A 21,413-nucleotide genomic window follows, 5' to 3' on the forward strand; every position below is an offset into this window, starting at 1 on the left:
GGACACATTTTCTCGAATATGTTAACCATACATATAAATTTGTAGCTGACTAATGTTTTAATAACCTATTAAAGAGGTATGAATGATAAACAAACAATTATTTATTCTTTTTTTATTGATAAAAAAACTATTAATTATGTATTCATTTTTTATCGTACATGTTCATAAAACATGTACTGTTATCCTTGCACGACATGACCAGCAGCAAGGCCTAATTGACGTGATCTGATATAAAGATAAAACATCCCTCTTCTGATGGTCTGTCAAGTATCATCAATTAAGCAAACCTAAGACTTGCTGTTTTAATGGCAATCCATGTGTACACGTTAAGGAGAATCATTGTGCTTCATGAGTCAACAACTGCTGTGTAAACAGATAGGACGGTTATGTATGAGATCATAGCAAGACTGGCTGTGTCATTCATACACCCCAGTATTGAAACCAGACACATTATAGAAACAATCATGTTGTTTACAGGTACCTGTAATTTTTGGTTAATTGTAGTGCCATCTTTTGACCAGCAGATGACGACTTCTTCCTGCACTCTGGGCATATTGATTGACCGGCAGTGCTTTGTTCGTCCCTTCAATTCTGACTTTGTCATGACGTTTCACCCTCAAACAGCGGTTACCTTTTTGTTTGGTAGGATTTTGAATACAATTTTGAATTACTGCTGCTAGAATGCCCATTAAAATATTTAAATATAAATAAGGATAAACTATCTTTGTTTACCCTCTTAGACCAATGACTAGAACTTACTGTAGTAGTTTCTGACAGGGACATGTTATAAACTTCAAACTTCTAGAAAATGTAAAAGCACACACTGCACGAAGACAAGAGAGCTCTTTTATTCATCAACACTTGCACATTTCAGTAGTTACTGTGCAGATGCAGCACATATTTTTGTCACCATTGAAAAACGATGCCATATTGAAACATTTGTAAAAACCTTAACATGTGGCATTTAAAAAATGATAAAAATGTGTAGCATATTAACATAGTGCAGTCTTTCTTACATGGACAGATATAACCACTCACACAGGTAGGGATGCAGCGTAAGATTGTACTGGAATGCTCTCATGCTGTAAAACAAATATTTTAACATTATATCATATTTATTTTTTCCTTATTGTCCTGGCTTTAGCTTTAATTTCCTTTAACTTTGGATTGAACCAAGCAGCATGGTTTGTCTTTGCCAGACTGTTGACAGGGTAATGGGGTCAAGGCTACAGCTCTCCCTGCAGGCAGTCAGTGATACCTCACCCTTCACACATCCCCACTCTCTGAACAAGCTGCAAGATGCAGACTAGCACAGTAACCCTGTACAGATTCAGCAGGAATAGCAACTCAGGTCATTCTCATGTAATTATTTATCAAACTATTTAAACCCTGACTCCCTCTGAGACACAGTGAGAAGGTGGACAATGTAAAATAGACACTACATCAGGTTGATTTCAGAGGAGAAGGGCTGCAGTATCTTCAGGGTTATGATGTATTTCACAGACTTTTTAAACCACGGGTAAAAGAAAGCATAAATCAGAGGGTTGAGACAGGAGTTGATCTGAGCAATCCAAATCATAGCGATCTGTGACAACCAATCGGCAGAGAAAGGTGAACAGAAGTATGGAGCAAAACAAAGCATATAAACTACTATAACTATACTGAGAGTTTTTGCTGCTTTTCTCTCTGATTTACTCGTCTTCATCAAGTCTGACTCAGTGCTCACTGAGTTGGACTGGATGCTCCTGGCCTGGGAGATTGCAACAGTGAAAATGATCATGTAAAGAACAATTATAATGCTAAAAGGGAACAAAAAAGAGGCAAAGAGGTCGACAATACTAGAGTAGGGTAAAAATGTAAGAATACACAGTCCAGTACAGCTTTCGTATGCAAGTTTCTTACCAAAGTGATCCATCATTAACCACCCACAGTAAATCATAGAACAAATCCAGTTCAGGACACTAGATAAAATAATTCTCCTCATCGTGACCCTGGAGGGATACAGGAGTGGTTTACACACAGCAATGTAGCGGTCGACAGATATGAGAGCCAGGTTCCATATCGAGGAAACTGAAAAGACACCACTAGAATAAGGGACCAGAGCACACATCAGCCTGCCCAGGTACCAGCAGGGGTTGGATCTGGTGATCATTTCCATAGGAATCATCTGTGCTCCCACCAGGAGGTCGGCCAGGGCCAGGGAGAAGATCAGGACGTTGGTGGGGGTGTGGAGCTGCCTGAAGTGGGAGATGGAGATGAGGACCAGCATGTTGAGCAGCACCGTCAGCACAGACACAAAGGAGAGGGCAGTGTAGACGAGGGCAGACTCGTTCCTGGAGCGAACCTGCGTCTGGCAGGAAGTGTTGAGCAGGCAGGACAGAAGATCTTGTATCTCCTCCTCTCCTGGCAAGATCTGCATGAGGAGGCAGAGGAAGAGAGATCAGCTCACCCACCTCCCTGACCAACCTCACCACTAGCGTCTCCTCCTATTTATCTCTGAAAGATCAGTCCTTCAGCTTCCTCTCTCTCTTTCTCTCTCTCCCCTTTTCCTTGTGTCCTTGCTCCTTACTTGCATTACCATCTTCATCACCTCCTCTTCCTCTCCCCCGACCTTCCAGAGTAGTCAGAAAACTTCACTAATGAGCTTTATCTCTCAGTCGGCACCAGAGGAGCCATTTAGCACCTCTGTCTGTTTGTCTGTTTCCATGACGGTCAAACTCTCACATGCTCAAGAGCAATTAAATGTGTTTGTAGTCAAGTACTAAATATGAACACTTGTACAACAACAAATACAAATGATGCAAAACATATTGTTAAGTGCAGTGCTAGTTTAAAACGTCAAAAGTTAACTTTTCTTAACTAATGATGCCTGTTGCAACCCTGTTAAACTAGAATATGATATATTGACTTTGGAGGCACAATTTCTCTTTTCAACTCTTACAGGATGCATAATGTAGATTGTGTTTGTAACAATTATATTAGAAAACATGTACTGTAAAACACACAGAATTATTACAGTTGTATTCATAATGTATTCCCAAATAATTAACATATAGTAATTCAATATCTAGCAAGCATGTGATGCTTCCTCATTTGATAGCTTATCGGCGCTGTGCTCTCACACAGAACACCTGTGTGAGAGACCAATTGCTTTTGCACCGAGACCTCTGAACTTTGCAGATCGCAACTACGCCCAAATTGACAGGGAAGGCTTGAGTCTAGTTTGGAGGGTGAATAAGTGTCATTAAAATCGAACAAAGCATGTTTCAGCATTGTCAGCGGCACGCTTTCAACAATGGGCTCTGTCTGACACCGTCTGGTGGTTCCACCGCTCAAGAGCGCCCGGTCCCAACACAAGCTCTTCTTCTGTCTGGCCCCGCAATGGTGAAATCAACTCCCCACCTCCATCAGAGACACTGATTGTCTTCCCTCCTTCAAGAAAAGGCTTAAGACGCACTTTTTCCGGGAGTACAACGGTACTTAGGAATGATTTGCTGGACCTGATGCTAGTTTCCTCCAGGATCACAATGACTCTTATTGAGACGTGTTGCTCTTGTTGGTTAGTATTTAAATTGTGGCAACGTCTGTAGCTAGGTGCTCACACCTACGCCAGCGAGTTGACCTCTGTAGCTAGGTGCTCAAACCTACACCAGCGAGGTAACCTCTGTAGCTATAGGTGCTCACACCTACGCCAGCGAGTTGACCTCTGTAGCTAGGTGCTCAAACCTACACCAGCGAGGTAACCTCCGTAGCTAGGTGCTCAAACCTACGCCAGCGAGTTGACCTCTGTAGCTAGGTGCTCAAACCTACGCCAGCGAAGTAACCTCCGTAGCTAGGTGCTCAAACCTACTGTCAGGGTTGTGACCCTTTGTTGGCCACCAGAGGCCCTAGCTGTGTTTTCTTGGTTTTAGTTCTGTTACAGTAATCTGTTCTCATTATGACATATAGTTTTCACCTGTGCCTTGTTTGTTCTGTGCTTTTTCAGTGGTTTGGATTCTTAATTCTGTACTTTTTTTCTGGTAACACTTTACAATTAGGGTGCAATAATTAGCGTTCATTAATGCATTAACTAATGCATGAATCATCATCAGTTAATACATAACTAAGAAAGTAATTAATGATGCACTGATCATGAACACATCATTTGGTAATAGGGAGTCACACATGATTTACTCAGGGTTTTAGTTCACACAGTTAACTAACAGTATTAGTTTGCACGATTAACTAAAGTAGTTAACTCACCTATCAGTTAATGTCAATACGAATTGATACATGATTCCAGATTTAATTAATAGGGTAAACTAATGGTAGCCTAATACCTTAATTCATGTGTTCATTATCACAATGGCGGCATCCATGGATTGAGACCGTACCTAGTCATTTGTTAATTGTAATGTGCCTCCTCAACTAAAGTCATAACATAAGATACATTCACTAATCATTATTCACTCAACAAATACTTTTATCAGAGAAACAACATTTAAATAAACTCTTATGAGTTGGAATCCTGCATTACAGTCAAAATTACTTTTTGACAAATGGATGACTACCATGCCGTTAGCAAAACATTTTATTTAATTTGGACAACACATGCAATGCCACCTTTTTAAGAGGAGTCCACTCGAAGTATCGATCAGATCTTCCGTAGAAAATGCCTGGCTGCACCATATCCGGGATTCTGTACCGATTCATGACGGCGAACTTCAATCTTCGAATGTTAACTTTCCGCTATCCCCTGAGCTCAGCATAATGCATCAATTTGAAAAGGGTGAAAGCTAACAGAGAATAATTTAGCATTTGAATGGTAAAGGCAAACTACGTGGAGCTGACTGACCTCCTCACTCATACAAACTTAACAATGCCAGAGAATGTCTCATATAGATTTATCTGTAGCATCCTTAAACAGGCTCTGACAAAGCTTTTTCAGACATTCCAAGTAGCATAAACTCATTTCCGGGAGGTCTCCTCCCCCCCACCCCGGGACGCTATCTGGACGCATGAAGTACCCCCTCAACCAGCACGTACCCCCGCACCTATCTCTAACATAAATGACCATTTCGCAGTCTGTTTGTTGCTCTCTCGAAATACAAAATCCCCGATTTCCGGGAGATTGTATAGCATTTGCGGGCGTCAGGGAGCTATTACTATTGAAATGCGGGAGACTCCCGGACCTTCCGAGAGGATGTCTGCTTTTTTACCCATTAAAGTTAGAGCTAGACTAGCTAGCTAATCAGCCAGCTGAAAGGCTATAACCCAGGGGTGCAGATGGAATATAGAGGGTTTTCACAATGCTTCATCGGACCGGAAGTCGCCATCTTGGAGGCACTCCGCATCACAAGAAAGCACTGGCACTGAAGTATATCACGAACGTCGTCAAGGAAAATGGTGAATTATTGCCGTGTTTCACTTTGTACCAATAGGGAAGATCGAGAAAAACACATTATCGACTTCCACAAGTTATTCAAACCAGGGAGAGGAATGCCAGTGATTATCCGAGTAAAGGAGGCGCTTGGTTGGCAAAGCTCAACCAAGATCTACGTGCGAAGAATCTGGACAACATCCGTATTTGTTCGGCACATTTCTTGTCAGGTATTGTGAAATGTTTATTTCAGCGACTCATAACACATTTTCTATTGTAATGATAATATTTTTAATAGTAAAAACAATTAGCCTACTGCTTTTATTGTTTTTACTGTGCTTATTTTACTGTAAAGCTGACATTGACATAATATAATTCACATCAAACTACTGCATGTGTATTATGGAGGACCAAACCTGCCACATTTACAAATGAATGAATGAATAAATAAATGTCCACATCCATGCATTTAGACAGAAATAAACGAATATATATATTAATTAATGCACAATTATCAATCAATAGTTACATATATTTTACATTTATGTATTTATTTATTTTGTATTCATTTATGTATTTATGTATTTATTTATTCATTCATTCATTCATTTATATGTTCATTTATTTATTCATTTATTTATTCATTTATTTATTCATTTATTCATTCATTCATTCATTGTTCCCAATATGATAATGAGAGGAGGCCAGTAGGCGTGGAAACTGATGTTCAGACATTGCAATCAATCCAGAGCCATAGATTCAATCTAGCTAACGCCTGGGACACACTTGCCGCGAAGCGCCCTGGAGCGCCACAATATACTACGAATGGTGCGATGCTGTTCACACTAAACGCGCATTTCTCCACGCCGGTCACCAAGCCTTTCACCTTCTCTGAGATTTTCTTTTCTACATGTAAAGCTGACATGTACATAAACATGGCATAGGCTACAGGCTATTTACTAAATAATTTAGGCAACTTGTTGCTCCAACAATAACCGTCGCAACGGCATCCCATTCCCAACATAACGTGGCAACGTTTGGCTTTTGTTGCCGTAGTCTTTGTAAAATATGTGCTATGGGGCATACAACTCCATTTAGGACTAAGCTACTTTTCATCTTCGATGATTAACTTTGTGTCGTCAATCTTCACAAATTTCTCTTCTGCTTGATTGGGGGCTATATGCCAGATTGTCTATCTCGCTCTTACACACAGGCCAAATATGTTGGTTTGACAATCAACAATCAGGATTTTTTATTTTAAAATGTTGCGTTTTTTTTGGGGTAAACACATGGTTGGCCGGTTAGCGTAGTGAAGTTGGGTGTTAAGTGATAGCCCACAACTAACGTAGTAAAATCTTTATAACATGTTTGTTTATCCAAATATCATATATGGTGAATTAAATCTTTATTTTCAACAAGGTCGGCCAGCCTGTCCATGTAGGCTATGTTGTCCATGACAGCAAGGATGGATGTAAGGCTACATAATCGAATACAAAGCGTGGAAAACGATTAGCCAATGGTGTGTCAAATACCGCCTACCTATTTTGATTGACACATCTCATTAACATATTGAGAAGAAGAAATACAGGAATGAATGAATGAATAAATGAATGAATAAATGAATTAATAAATGAATGAATAAATGAATGAACACATGAATGAATAAATGAATGAATAAATGAATGAATAAATGAATGAATAAATGAATGAATAAATGAATGAACACATGAATTAATGAATGAATACATGAATGAATAAATAAATGAATAAATAAATGAATACACAAATAAATACATAAATACATGTAAATTATAAGGTAATATTGATTGACAATTGTGCATTAATTTGTACATGTATTCATTTATTTTTCTCTAAATGCATGGATGTGGACATTTATTTATTCATTCATTCATTTTTTAAATATGGCAGGTTTGGTCCTCCATACCCACCTACGCCAGTGAGGTAACCTCTGTAGCATCTGCTAAAACTGGCGGACATGCGTCGCATGCCCTTCTTGCGCACAGGGTTGCCCCGACAACTGGTGATCGACAACGTCGGAACACTGGAGAGAGGTTTTGTAAAATGGAAGGTATCCAACAACTTATCTCAGATCCTCACCATCCTACGACAATTGGCTTAGCAGAGCGGTTTGTTCCATCTTTCAAGTAGTCGACGAAATCAAGTGGAAAGTATGGAATATTGGTACAACTAAAACATTTGGAAACTAGCTACTGGCTTCTCAAAACACAGTAGCCGCCTACTCTACAAGGGAAGGGTAGGCCACTTTTGAGCCTACAGTTTGTTTTTTATACATTTGTTTCAAAAATTATCCATGTTATCATTGACATGGGGAGCTGCACAATTATATATTATATATAAATATTATTTATAAATATTATTAATAAATGAGCAAAACTTCGTCGTGATGCTAATTTGAATCGAATAGCAGTTGTGCTAGCTGCCGTCTCTGCATCCGCGGCAAACGCATCAGCGGACTGCTCCGTCCGTGTCAGACTCCGTACAATTAACATCCGATTCTCTGATCGGATTTTCCAGAAATAATTTTTGGGGGTGCTATCGGGGTGCTGAAGCACCTGCTAGCTCCTTTCTAGCGCCGCCCATCCATGTTTTTATGAAAAAAGCCTTAACATTCAAACTGTGACTAAAGTTTTGGTCATATTCCAGTTTAACATGGTTGAAACAGGCGTCATTAGTTTCGAACATAGTAACACTGTCACTGCAATCAACAATAGGCTACGTTTTGCATCATTTGTTTTTGTTGCTGTTGCTGTAAGTGTTCGTATTCAGTATTACTGAATGTTCAATGTTCAATTGCTCTCATGCATGTGAGAGTTTGACCGTCATGGAAACAGACAGAGGTGCTAAATGGCTCCTCTGGTGCCTGACAGATAAAGCTCATTAGTGAAGTTTGATGACTTTTCTGGAAGGTGGGGGGAGAGGAAGAGGAGGTGATGAAGATGTTGATGTAAGTCAGAAGGAAAGACGCAAGGAAAAGGGGAGGCAGATAGGTATTTTTCAGATATAAATACAAGAGGGGACTCTCGTGGTGAGGTTGGTCAGGGAGGTGGGTGAGCTGATCTCTCTCCCTCTGCCTCCTCATGCAGATCTTGCCAGGAGAGGAGGAGATACAAGATCTTCTGTCCTGCCTGCTCAACACTTCCTGCCAGACGCAGGTTCGCTCCAGGAACGAGTCTGCCCTCGTCTACACTGCCCTCTCCTTTGTGTCTGTGCTGACGGTGCTGCTCAACATGCTGGTCCTCATCTCCATCTCCCACTTCAGGCAGCTCCACACCCCCACCAACGTCCTGATCTTCTCCCTGGCCCTGGCCGACCTCCTGGTGGGAGCACAGATGATCCCTCTGGATATGATCACCAGATCCAACCCCTGCTGGTACCTGGGCAGGCTGATGTGCTCTCTGGTCCCCTATGCCAGCAGCATCTTTACCTTTTCCTCTATATGGAACCTGGCTCTCATATCTGTCGACCGCTACATTGCTGTGTGTGAACCACTCCTGTATCCCTCCAGGGTCACGATGAGGAGGATTATTTTATCTAGTGTCCTAAACTGGATTTGTTCTATAATTTACTGTGGGTGTTTTCTGATGGACCACTTAGATAACTCTAATGCATACGACAGCTGTACTGGACTGTGTGTGTTCATATATTTACCCAACTCTGCGATTGTGGACCTTTTGGTCTCATTTCTTTTCCCTTTTGGCATTATCATAATTCTTTACGTGAGAATATTTGTCGTGGCAATCTCCCAGGCCAGGAGCATCCAGTCCAACTCAGTGAGCACTGAGTCTGACTCGATGAAGACAAGTAAATCAGAGAGAAAAGCAGCAAAAACTCTTAGTATAGTTATAGTGGTTTATCTGCTTTGCTTTGCTCCATACTTCTGTTCACCTTTCTCTGCAGATTGGTCCTCACAGATGGCTATGATTTGGATTTTTCAGATGAACTCCTGTCTCAACCCTCTGATCTATGCTTTCTTTTACCCGTGGTTTAAAAAGTCTGTAAAATACATCATAACCCTGAAGATACTGCAGCCCTTCTCCTCTGAACTCAACCTGATGTAGTGTCTATTTTACATTGTCCACCTTCTCACTGTGTCTCAGAGGGAATCAGAGTTTAAATAGTTTGATAAATGATGAAATGACAATGACCTGAGTTACTATTCCTACTCAGTGCTCTGTGTGACTGTGCTTCAACTGTCCATTTTAGATATAATAATGGGATAATAATGGGATATTTATTGACGAAATGTCTTTATGAATTCTATACCTGCTGAGTGCACTGTGTTACTGTGCTAGTCTGCATCTTGCAGCTTGTTTAGAGAGAGAGGATCTGTGAAGGGTGAGGTATCACTGACTGCCTGCAGGGAGAGCTGTAGCCTTGACCCCATTACCCTGTCAACAGTCTGGCCAAGACAAACAATCATACCTGTTTCAATCCTAAACTAAATTAAATTACACATGCAGTCAGAAACATAGGGGATTGCCGAAAGGAACATGGTATAATGTGTTCAAATTATTTGTATTACAGCAAGAGAGCATTTCAGTTCACTATTAATGCTGCATCCCTACATGTGTGAGTGGTTGTATCTGACCATGCTAGATGGACTGCACTTTGTTAATTTGCTACATATGATGATTAGATTTAACATGCTATATTTTAAGTCTTTTACAGATGTTTCAATATGCCACCGTTTTTTTATGGTGACTAAAATATGTGTTGCATTTGTTTTGTAGAGTATCATGTATTTGCTGTTATACCCAACAAATATACCTAAATACAGTTTTATCAGACAGTAACGACTGAAATGTGAAAGTGTTGATAAATAAAAGAGCTCTTACCCTGATTGTCTTTGTGCAATGTGTGCTTTGACATTTTTTTGAAGTTTGAAGTTAATTACACGTCTCTCTCAGAAACTACTACAGTAAGTTGTAGTTATTGGTCTCAGAGGGGAAACAAAGATCAAAGATAGCTCATCCTTTTTAATATTTAAATAATTTCATGGGCATTCAAGCCGCAGTAATTCTAAAATGTAATGCCAAATCATACCAAACATAAAGATAACCGTTGTTGGAGGGTGTAAGGTCATAATTAAGGTCAGAATTTGAGGGATGAACAAATCACTGCCAGTCAATCAATATGACCAGAGTGCAGGAAGAGGTCGCCATCTGCTGGTCACAAGACGGCCCTACAATCAACCATAAATTACAGGTGCCTGTAAACAACATGATTGTTTCTATAATGTGTCTGGTTTCAATACTGGGGTGTATGAATGACACAGTCAGCCTTGTTATGATCTCATACATAACCGTCCTATCTGTTTACACAGCAGTTGTTGATTCATGAAGCACAATGATTCTCCTTAACGTGTACACGTCTTGACAGCAAGTCTTAGGTTTGCTTAATTGATGATACTTGACAGAACGTCAGAAGAGGGAAGTTTAATCTTTATATAAGGTCACGTCAATTAGGCCTTGCTGCTGGTCATGTCGTGCAAGGATGACAGTACATGTTTTATGAACTAAAACATCCCATGTTATGAATCCTCTAAGAGACACATTAACCTGGGAGAAACTGTGCCTTGATAGTCAAACAGTGACACCAAATTGTAGGAAGGAGACACCATCTGTTGGTCATATTTTAGTTCAACAGGGTTGAAACAGACTTCATTAGTTTTACCCAGAGTGACATCATCACTGCAATTAACAATATGTTTTGCAGTGATAAAATGATAAAATGAGAATGCCCTGAGTTGCTGTACCTGCTGAGTGCACTGGGTGACTGTGCTTCAACAGTCCCTGTTAGATATACTACGGTGATCATGAGATCTATATCATACTTGAGTCAATTTATTTTTTAAGTCTATACCTGCTGAGTGCACTGGGTTACTGTGCTAGTCTGCATCTTGCAGCTTGTTCAGAGATTGGGGAGGTGTGAAGGGTGAGGTATCACTGACTGCCTGCAGGGAGAGCTGTAGTCTTGACCCCATTACCCTGTCAACGGTCTGGCGAAGACAAACAATCACAGTTGAAACAAAAAGCAAAACAAAAACAAATATGCAGTCAGGAAAATGAACTGGGCGCTGCTAAAGGGATCCTGATTGAAAGTATTTACTTGTATTGCTAATTATTTTATTAGTGCATGATAGCATGAATGGACACATCAGCCAATCAGCGCGTCAGCCCGTGAACGCGTCAGCATCAGCCAGTCAGCATCAGCATCAGCCAGTCAGTCAGTCAGCCAGTTACAGCATCAGTCAGTCAGCATAAGCCAGTCAGCCAGTCAGCGTCAGCATCAGCCAGTCAGCATCAGCCAGTCAGCCAGTCAGCGTCAGCATCAGTCAGTCAGCATCAGCCAGTCAGCCAGTCAGCATCAGCATCAGCCAGTCAGCATCAACCAGTCAGCCAGTCAGCGTCAGCATCAACCAGTTAGCATCAGCCAGTCAGCCAAACAGCCAGTCAGCGTCAGCATCAGCCAGTCAGCCAGTCAGCGTCAGCATCAGCCAGTCAGCATCAGCCAGTCAGCCAGTCAGCCAGTCAGCCAGTCAGCCAGTCATCCAGTCAGCGTCAGCATCAGCCAGTCAGCATCAGCCAGTCAGCGTCAGCCAGTCAGCATCAGCCAGTCAGCCAGTCAGCGTCAGCATCAGCCAGTCAGCATCAGCCAGTCAGTCAGCCAGTTACAGCGTCAGCCAGTCAGCATCAGCCAATCAGCCAGTCAGCCAGTCAGCGTCAGCGTCAGCGTCAGCCAGTCAGCATCAGCCAGTCAGCCAGTCAGCCAGTCAGCCAGTCAGCCAGTCAGCGTCAGCATCAGCCAGTCAGCATCAGCCAGTCAGCCAGTCAGAGTCAGCGTCAGTCAGTCAGTCAGTCAGTCAGTCAGTCAGTCAGCATCAGCCAGTCAGCCAGTCAGCCAGTCAGCCAGTCAGCCAGTCAGCGTCAGCATCAGCCAGTCAGCATCAGCCAGTCAGCCAGTCAGAGTCAGCGTCAGTCAGTCAGTCAGTCAGTCAGTCAGCGTCAGTCAGTCAGCCAGTCAGCCAGTCAGCTAGTCAGCCAGTCAGCCAGTCAGCCAGTCAGCGTCAGCGTCAGTCAGTCCGTCAGCGTCAGTATCAGCCAGTCAGCATCAGCCAGTCAGCCAGTCAGCGTCAGCGTCAGCGTCAGTCAGTCAGTCAGTCAGTCAGTCAGCCAGTCAGCGTCAGCATCAGCCAGTCAGCATCAGCCAGTCAGCCAGTCAGCGTCAGCATCAGCCAGTCAGCATCAGCCAGTCAGCCAGTCAGCGTCAGCATCAGCCAGTTACAGCATCAGCCAGTCAGCATCAGCCAGTCAGCGTCAGCGTCAGTCAGTCAGCATCAGCCAGTCAGCCAGTCAGCCAGTCAGCGTCAGCATCAGCATCAGCCAGTCAGCATCAGCCAGTCAGCGTCAGCCAGTCAGCATCAGCCAGTCAGCCAGTCAGCGTCAGCATCAGCCAGTCAGCATCAGCCAGTCAGTCAGCCAGTTACAGCGTCAGCCAGTCAGCGTCAGCGTCAGCGTCAGCCAGTCAGCATCAGCCAGTCAGCCAGTCAGCGTCAGCATCAGCCAGTCAGCATCAGCCAGTCAGCATCAGCCAGTCAGCCAGTCAGCGTCAGCATCAGCCAGTTACAGCATCAACCAGTCAGCATCAGCCAGTCAGCATCAGCCAGTCAGCCAGTCAGCCAGTCAGCGTCAGCATCAGCATCAGCCAGTCAGCATCAGCCAGTCAGCGTCAGCCAGTCAGCATCAGCCAGTCAGCCAGTCAGCGTCAGCATCAGCCAGTCAGCATCAGCCAGTCAGTCAGCCAGTTACAGCGTCAGCCAGTCAGCGTCAGCGTCAGCGTCAGCCAGTCAGCATCAGCCAGTCAGCCAGTCAGCGTCAGCATCAGCCAGTCAGCATCAGCCAGTCAGCCAGTCAGAGTCAGCGTCAGTCAGTCAGTCAGTCAGTCAGTCAGCATCAGCCAGTCAGCCAGTCAGCCAGTCAGCCAGTCAGCCAGTCAGCCAGTCAGCGTCAGCATCAGCCAGTCAGCATCAGCCAGTCAGCCAGTTAGAGTCAGCGTCAGTCAGTCAGTCAGTCAGTCAGCGTCAGTCAGTCAGCCAGTCAGCCAGTCAGCTAGTCAGCCAGTCAGCCAGTCAGCCAGTCAGCGTCAGCGTCAGTCAGTCCGTCAGCGTCAGTATCAGCCAGTCAGCATCAGCCAGTCAGCCAGTCAGAGTCAGCGTCAGTCAGTCAGTCAGTCAGTCAGTCAGCGTCAGTCAGTCAGCCAGTCAGCCAGTCAGCTAGTCAGCCAGTCAGCCAGTCAGCCAGTCAGCGTCAGCGTCAGTCAGTCCGTCAGCGTCAGTATCAGCCAGTCAGCATCAGCCAGTCATCCAGTCAGCGTCAGCGTCAGCGTCAGCGTCAGTCAGTCAGTCAGTCAGTCAGTCAGTCAGCCAGTCAGCGTCAGCATCAGCCAGTCAGCATCAGCCAGTCAGCCAGTCAGCGTCAGCATCAGCCAGTCAGCATCAGCCAGTCAGCCAGTCAGCGTCAGCATCAGCCAGTTACAGCATCAGCCAGTCAGCATCAGCCAGTCAGCGTCAGCGTCAGTCAGTCAGCATCAGCCAGTCAGCCAGTCAGCGTCAGCATCAGCCAGTCAGCATCAGCCAGTCAGCCAGTCAGCCAGTCAGCCAGTCAGCCAGTCAGCCAGTCAGCCAGTCAGCGTCAGCATCAGCCAGTCAGCATCAGCCAGTCAGCCAGTTAGAGTCAGCGTCAGTCAGTCAGTCAGTCAGTCAGCGTCAGTCAGTCAGCCAGTCAGCCAGTCAGCTAGTCAGCCAGTCAGCCAGTCAGCCAGTCAGCGTCAGCGTCAGTCAGTCCGTCAGCGTCAGTATCAGCCAGTCAGCATCAGCCAGTCAGCCAGTCAGAGTCAGCGTCAGTCAGTCAGTCAGTCAGTCAGTCAGCGTCAGTCAGTCAGCCAGTCAGCCAGTCAGCTAGTCAGCCAGTCAGCCAGTCAGCCAGTCAGCGTCAGCGTCAGTCAGTCCGTCAGCGTCAGTATCAGCCAGTCAGCATCAGCCAGTCAGCCAGTCAGCGTCAGCGTCAGCGTCAGCGTCAGCGTCAGTCAGTCAGTCAGTCAGTCAGCGTCAGCATCAGCCAGTCAGCATCAGCCAGTCAGCCAGTCAGCGTCAGCATCAGCCAGTCAGCATCAGCCAGTCAGCCAGTCAGCGTCAGCATCAGCCAGTTACAGCATCAGCCAGTCAGCATCAGCCAGTCAGCGTCAGCGTCAGTCAGTCAGCATCAGCCAGTCAGCCAGTCAGCGTCAGCATCAGCCAGTCAGCATCAGCCAGTCAGCCAGTTAGAGTCAGCGTCAGTCAGTCAGTCAGTCAGTCAGCGTCAGTCAGTCAGCCAGTCAGCCAGTCAGCTAGTCAGCCAGTCAGCCAGTCAGCCAGTCAGCGTCAGCGTCAGTCAGTCCGTCAGCGTCAGTATCAGCCAGTCAGCATCAGCCAGTCATCCAGTCAGCGTCAGCGTCAGCGTCAGCGTCAGTCAGTCAGTCAGTCAGTCAGTCAGTCAGCCAGTCAGCGTCAGCATCAGCCAGTCAGCATCAGCCAGTCAGCCAGTCAGCGTCAGCATCAGCCAGTCAGCATCAGCCAGTCAGCCAGTCAGCGTCAGCATCAGCCAGTTACAGCATCAGCCAGTCAGCATCAGCCAGTCAGCGTCAGCGTCAGTCAGTCAGCATCAGCCAGTCAGCCAGTCAGCGTCAGCATCAGCCAGTCAGCATCAGCCAGTCAGCCAGTCAGCCAGTCAGCCAGTCAGCCAGTCAGCCAGTCAGCGTCAGCATCAGCCAGTCAGCATCAGCCAGTCAGCCAGTTAGAGTCAGCGTCAGTCAGTCAGTCAGTCAGCGTCAGTCAGTCAGCCAGTCAGCCAGTCAGCTAGTCAGCCAGTCAGCCAGTCAGCCAGTCAGCGTCAGCGTCAGTCAGTCCGTCAGCGTCAGTATCAGCCAGTCAGCATCAGCCAGTCAGCCAGTCAGAGTCAGCGTCAGTCAGTCAGTCAGTCAGTCAGTCAGCGTCAGTCAGTCAGCCAGTCAGCCAGTCAGCTAGTCAGCCAGTCAGCCAGTCAGCCAGTCAGCGTCAGCGTCAGTCAGTCCGTCAGCGTCAGTATCAGCCAGTCAGCATCAGCCAGTCAGCCAGTCAGCGTCAGCGTCAGCGTCAGCGTCAGCGTCAGCGTCAGTCAGTCAGTCAGTCAGTCAGCGTCAGCATCAGCCAGTCAGCATCAGCCAGTCAGCCAGTCAGCGTCAGCATCAGCCAGTCAGCATCAGCCAGTCAGCCAGTCAGCGTCAGCATCAGCCAGTTACAGCATCAGCCAGTCAGCATCAGCCAGTCAGCGTCAGCGTCAGTCAGTCAGCATCAGCCAGTCAGCCAGTCAGCGTCAGCATCAGCCAGTCAGCATCAGCCAGTCAGCCAGTTAGAGTCAGCGTCAGTCAGTCAGTCAGTCAGTCAGCGTCAGTCAGTCAGCCAGTCAGCCAGTCAGCTAGTCAGCCAGTCAGCCAGTCAGCCAGTCAGCGTCAGCGTCAGAGAGTCCGTCAGCGTCAGTATCAGCCAGTCAGCATCAGCCAGTCAGCGTCAGCCAGTCAGCATCAGCCAGTCAGCCAGTCAGCGTCAGCATCAGCCAGTCAGCATCAGCTAGTCAGTCAGTCAGCCAGTTACAGCATCAGCCAGTCAGCATCAGCCAGTCAGCATCAGCCAGTCAGCCAGTCAGTGTCAGCATCAGCCAGTCAGCGTCAGCATCAGCCAGTCAGCATCAGCCAGTCAGCATCAGCCAGTCAGCCAGTCAGCGTCAGCATCAGCCAGTCAGCGTCAGCATCAGCCAGTCAGCATCAGCCAGTCAGCCAGTCAGCGTCAGCATCAGCCAGTCAGCGTCAGCATCAGCCAGTCAGCATCAGCCAGTCAGCCAGTCAGCGTCAGCATCAGCCAGTCAGCCAGTCAGCCAGCCAGTCAGCCAGTCAGCCAGTCAGCCAGTCAGCGTCAGCATCAGCCAGTCAGCATCAGCCAGTCAGCCAGTCAGCCAGTCAGCCAGTCAGCGTCAGCGTCAGTCAGTCAGCCCCAACCAGTCAGCCAGTCAGCGTCAGCATCAGCAAGTCAGCATCAGCCAGTCAGCCAGTCAGCCAGTCAGCCAGTCAGCCAGTCAGCCAGTTACAGCGTCAGCCAGTCAGCGTCAGCGTCATTCAGTCAGCATCAGCCAGTCAGCCAGTCAGCGTCAGCGTCAGCATCAGTCAGTCAGCCAGTCAGCCAGTCAGCCAGTCAGCCAGTTACAGCGTCAATTAGGCCTTGCTGCTGGTCATGTCGTGTAAGGATGACAGTACATGTTTTATGAACTAAAACATCCCATGTTATGAATCATCTAAGAGACACATTAACCTGGGAGAAACTGGGCCTTGATAGTCAAACAGTGACACCAAATTGTAGGAAGGAGCTGCCATCTGTTGGTCATATTTTAGTTTAACAGGTTTGAAACAGACGTCATTAGTTTTGTCCAGAGTAACACCATCACTGCAATTAACAATATGTTTTGCAGTGATAAAATGATAACATGAGAATGCCCTGAGTTGCTGTACCTGCTGAGTGCACTGGGTGACTGTGCTTCAACAGTCCCTGTTAGATATACTACGGTAATCATGAGATCTATATCATACTTGAGTCAATTTATTTTTTTAAATCTATACCTGCTGAGTGCACTGGGTTACTGTGCTAGTCTGCATCTTGCAGCTTGTTCAGAGAGTGGGGAGGTGTGAAGGGTGAGGTATCACTGACTGCCTGCAGGGAGAGCTGTAGTCTTGACCCCATTACCCTGTCAACGGTCTGGCGAAGACAAACAATCACAGTTGAAACAAAAAGCAAAACAAAAACAAATATGCAGTCAGGAAAATGAACTGGGCGCTGCTAAAGGGATCCTGATTGAAAGTATTTACTTGTATTGCTAATTATTTTATTAGTGCATGATAGCATGAATGGACACATCAGCCAATCAGCGCGTCAGCCCGTGAACGCGTCAGCATCAGCCAGTCAGCATCAGCATCAGCCAGTCAGTCAGTCAGCCAGTTACAGCATCAGTCAGTCAGCATCAGCCAGTCAGCCAGTCAGCGTCAGCATCAGCCAGTCAGCATCAGCCAGTCAGCCAGTCAGTCAGTCAGCCAGTTACAGCATCAGTCTGTCAGCATCAGCCAGTCAGCCAGTCAGCGTCAGCATCAGCCAGTCAGCATCAGCCAGTCAGCCAGTCAGCGTCAGCATCAGTCAGTCAGCATCAGCCAGTCAGCCAGTCAGCATCAGCATCAGCCAGTCAGCATCAGCCAGTCAGCCAGTCAGCGTCAGCATCAACCAGTTAGCATCAGCCAGTCAGCCAAACAGCCAGTCAGCGTCAGCATCAGCCAGTCAGCCAGTCAGCGTCAGCATCAGCCAGTCAGCATCAGCCAGTCAGCCAGTCAGCCAGTCAGCCAGTCAGCGTCAGCATCAGCCAGTCAGCGTCAGCCAGTCAGCATCAGCCAGTCAGCCAGTCAGCGTCAGCATCAGCCAGTCAGCATCAGCCAGTCAGTCAGCCAGTTACAGCGTCAGCCAGTGAGCATCAGCCAATCAGCCAGTCAGCCAGTCAGCGTCAGCGTCAGCGTCAGCCAGTCAGCATCAGCCAGTCAGCCAGTCAGCCAGTCAGCCAGTCAGCCAGTCAGCGTCAGCATCAGCCAGTCAGCATCAGCCAGTCAGCCAGTCAGCGTCAGCATCAACCAGTTAGCATCAGCCAGTCAGCCAAACAGCCAGTCAGCGTCAGCATCAGCCAGTCAGCCAGTCAGCGTCAGCATCAGCCAGTCAGCATCAGCCAGTCAGCCAGTCAGCCAGTCAGCCAGTCAGCGTCAGCATCAGCCAGTCAGCGTCAGCCAGTCAGCATCAGCCAGTCAGCCAGTCAGCGTCAGCATCAGCCAGTCAGCATCAGCCAGTCAGTCAGCCAGTTACAGCGTCAGCCAGTGAGCATCAGCCAATCAGCCAGTCAGCCAGTCAGCGTCAGCGTCAGCGTCAGCCAGTCAGCATCAGCCAGTCAGCCAGTCAGCCAGTCAGCCAGTCAGCCAGTCAGCGTCAGCATCAGCCAGTCAGCATCAGCCAGTCAGCCAGTCAGAGTCAGCGTCAGTCAGTCAGTCAGTCAGTCAGTCAGTCAGCGTCAGTCAGTCAGCCAGTCAGCCAGTCAGCTAGTCAGCTAGTCAGCCAGTCAGCCAGTCAGCCAGTCAGCGTCAGCGTCAGTCAGTCCGTCAGCGTCAGTATCAGCCAGTCAGCATCAGCCAGTCAGCCAGTCAGCGTCAGTGTCAGCGTCAGCGTCAGTCAGTCAGTCAGTCAGTCAGTCAGTCAGTCAGCCAGTCAGCGTCAGCATCAGCCAGTCAGCATCAGCCAGTCAGCCAGTCAGCGTCAGCATCAGCCAGTTACAGCATCAGCCAGTCAGCCAGTCAGCGTCAGCATCAGCCAGTCAGCATCAGCCAGTCAGCCAGTCAGCGTCAGCATCAGCCAGTTACAGCATCAGCCAGTCAGCATCAGCCAGTCAGCGTCAGCGTCAGTCAGTCAGCATCAGCCAGTCAGCCAGTCAGCGTCAGCATCAGCCAGTCAGCATCAGCTAGTCAGCCAGTCAGCGTCAGTCAGTTAGTCAGTCAGCTAGTCAGCCAGTCAGCGTCAGTCAGTTAATCAGTCAGCCAGTCAGCCAGTCAGCGTCAGCGTCAGTCAGTCCGTCAGCGTCAGTATCAGCCAGTCAGCATCAGCCAGTCAGCCAGTCAGCGTCAGCGTCAGTCAGTCAGTCAGTCAGTCAGCCAGTCAGCCAGTCAGCGTCAGCGTCAGTCAGTCAGTCAGTCAGTCAGTCAGCCAGTCAGCGTCAGCATCAGCCAGTCAGCATCAGCCAGTCAGCCAGTCAGCCAGTCAGCGTCAGCATCAGCCAGTTACAGCATCAGCCAGTCAGCATCAGCCAGTCAGCGTCAGCGTCAGTCAGTCAGCATCAGCCAGTCAGCCAGTCAGCGTCAGCATCAGCCAGTCAGCATCAGCCAGTCAGCCAGTTAGAGTCAGCGTCAGTCAGTCAGTCAGTCAGTCAGCGTCAGTCAGTCAGCCAGTCAGCCAGTCAGCTAGTCAGCCAGTCAGCCAGTCAGCCAGTCAGCGTCAGCGTCAGTCAGTCCGTCAGCGTCAGTATCAGCCAGTCAGCATCAGCCAGTCAGCGTCAGCCAGTCAGCATCAGCCAGTCAGCCAGTCAGCGTCAGCATCAGCCAGTCAGCATCAGCTAGTCAGTCAGTCAGCCAGTTACAGCATCAGCCAGTCAGCATCAGCCAGTCAGCATCAGCCAGTCAGCCAGTCAGTGTCAGCATCAGCCAGTCAGCGTCAGCATCAGCCAGTCAGCATCAGCCAGTCAGCATCAGCCAGTCAGCCAGTCAGCGTCAGCATCAGCCAGTCAGCGTCAGCATCAGCCAGTCAGCATCAGCCAGTCAGCCAGTCAGCGTCAGCATCAGCCAGTCAGCGTCAGCATCAGCCAGTCAGCATCAGCCAGTCAGCCAGTCAGCGTCAGCATCAGCCAGTCAGCCAGTCAGCCAGCCAGTCAGCCAGTCAGCCAGTCAGCCAGTCAGCGTCAGCATCAGCCAGTCAGCATCAGCCAGTCAGCCAGTCAGCCAGTCAGCCAGTCAGCGTCAGCATCAGTCAGTCAGCCCCAACCAGTCAGCCAGTCAGCGTCAGCATCAGCAAGTCAGCATCAGCCAGTCAGCCAGTCAGCCAGTCAGCCAGTCAGCCAGTCAGCCAGTTACAGCGTCAGCCAGTCAGCGTCAGCGTCATTCAGTCAGCATCAGCCAGTCAGCCAGTCAGCGTCAGCGTCAGCATCAGTCAGTCAGCCAGTCAGCCAGTCAGCCAGTCAGCCAGTTACAGCGTCAATTAGGCCTTGCTGCTGGTCATGTCGTGTAAGGATGACAGTACATGTTTTATGAACTAAAACATCCCATGTTATGAATCATCTAAGAGACACATTAACCTGGGAGAAACTGGGCCTTGATAGTCAAACAGTGACACCAAATTGTAGGAAGGAGCTGCCATCTGTTGGTCATATTTTAGTTTAACAGGTTTGAAACAGACGTCATTAGTTTTGTCCAGAGTAACACCATCACTGCAATTAACAATATGTTTTGCAGTGATAAAATGATAACATGAGAATGCCCTGAGTTGCTGTACCTGCTGAGTGCACTGGGTGACTGTGCTTCAACAGTCCCTGTTAGATATACTACGGTAATCATGAGATCTATATCATACTTGAGTCAATTTATTTTTTTAAATCTATACCTGCTGAGTGCACTGGGTTACTGTGCTAGTCTGCATCTTGCAGCTTGTTCAGAGAGTGGGGAGGTGTGAAGGGTGAGGTATCACTGACTGCCTGCAGGGAGAGCTGTAGTCTTGACCCCATTACCCTGTCAACGGTCTGGCGAAGACAAACAATCACAGTTGAAACAAAAAGCAAAACAAAAACAAATATGCAGTCAGGAAAATGAACTGGGCGCTGCTAAAGGGATCCTGATTGAAAGTATTTACTTGTATTGCTAATTATTTTATTAGTGCATGATAGCATGAATGGACACATCAGCCAATCAGCGCGTCAGCCCGTGAACGCGTCAGCATCAGCCAGTCAGCATCAGCATCAGCCAGTCAGTCAGTCAGCCAGTTACAGCATCAGTCAGTCAGCATCAGCCAGTCAGCCAGTCAGCGTCAGCATCAGCCAGTCAGCATCAGCCAGTCAGCCAGTCAGTCAGTCAGCCAGTTACAGCATCAGTCTGTCAGCATCAGCCAGTCAGCCAGTCAGCGTCAGCATCAGCCAGTCAGCATCAGCCAGTCAGCCAGTCAGCGTCAGCATCAGTCAGTCAGCATCAGCCAGTCAGCCAGTCAGCATCAGCATCAGCCAGTCAGCATCAGCCAGTCAGCCAGTCAGCGTCAGCATCAACCAGTTAGCATCAGCCAGTCAGCCAAACAGCCAGTCAGCGTCAGCATCAGCCAGTCAGCCAGTCAGCG

The 21,413-nt window shown here is 47.5% G+C and overlaps 2 protein-coding genes across 10 annotated transcripts; one reads left to right on the top strand and one right to left on the bottom strand.

Moving 5' to 3' along the window:
- Positions 1-1,423: 1,423 nt before the first annotated feature.
- On the bottom strand, positions 1,424-2,581 carry LOC146237557 (trace amine-associated receptor 13c-like). Its single transcript, XM_084685954.1, has 2 exons — positions 2,570-2,581; positions 1,424-2,413 (listed from the first exon to the last, which is right to left on the bottom strand). The coding sequence occupies exons 1-2, from the start codon at positions 2,579-2,581 to the stop codon at positions 1,439-1,441; spliced, it is 987 nt and encodes a 328-aa protein (XP_084542080.1). The 3' UTR covers positions 1,424-1,438.
- A 4,784-nt stretch (positions 2,582-7,365) lies between these two features.
- Positions 7,366-10,235, top strand: LOC146237558 (trace amine-associated receptor 6-like). 9 transcript variants are annotated; one of them, XM_084685399.1, is made up of 4 exons: positions 7,387-7,634; positions 8,308-8,345; positions 8,485-8,553; positions 8,661-10,235. In XM_084685399.1, the coding sequence occupies exons 2-4, from the start codon at positions 8,332-8,334 to the stop codon at positions 9,457-9,459; spliced, it is 882 nt and encodes a 293-aa protein (XP_084541525.1). In that variant the 5' UTR covers positions 7,387-7,634; positions 8,308-8,331; the 3' UTR covers positions 9,460-10,235. The 9 variants fall into 9 exon arrangements, with proteins under 9 accessions (XP_084541521.1, XP_084541528.1, XP_084541525.1 ...); XM_084685402.1 differs by having other exon boundaries at positions 7,381-7,448; positions 8,308-8,388; positions 8,485-10,235; XM_084685397.1 differs by having other exon boundaries at positions 8,233-8,345; positions 8,485-10,235.
- Positions 10,236-21,413: the final 11,178 nt, after the last annotated feature.

Source organism: Hypomesus nipponensis, chromosome 21 (assembly GCF_054491055.1).
Source record: "Hypomesus nipponensis isolate SF chromosome 21, ASM5449105v1, whole genome shotgun sequence".
Lineage (NCBI taxonomy): Eukaryota > Metazoa > Chordata > Actinopteri > Osmeriformes > Osmeridae > Hypomesus > Hypomesus nipponensis.

Excerpts from the sequence above, each read along its gene's own strand:
- LOC146237558 (XM_084685397.1), top strand. The coding sequence starts at position 8,292 with ATGACTTTTCTGGAAGGTGGGGGGAGAGGAAGAGGAGGTGATGAAGAT. Across the intron at positions 8,346-8,484 it reads GAGGTGATGAAGATGTTGAT|ATCTTGCCAGGAGAGGAGGA; the intron begins GTAAGTCAGAAG and ends CTCCTCATGCAG.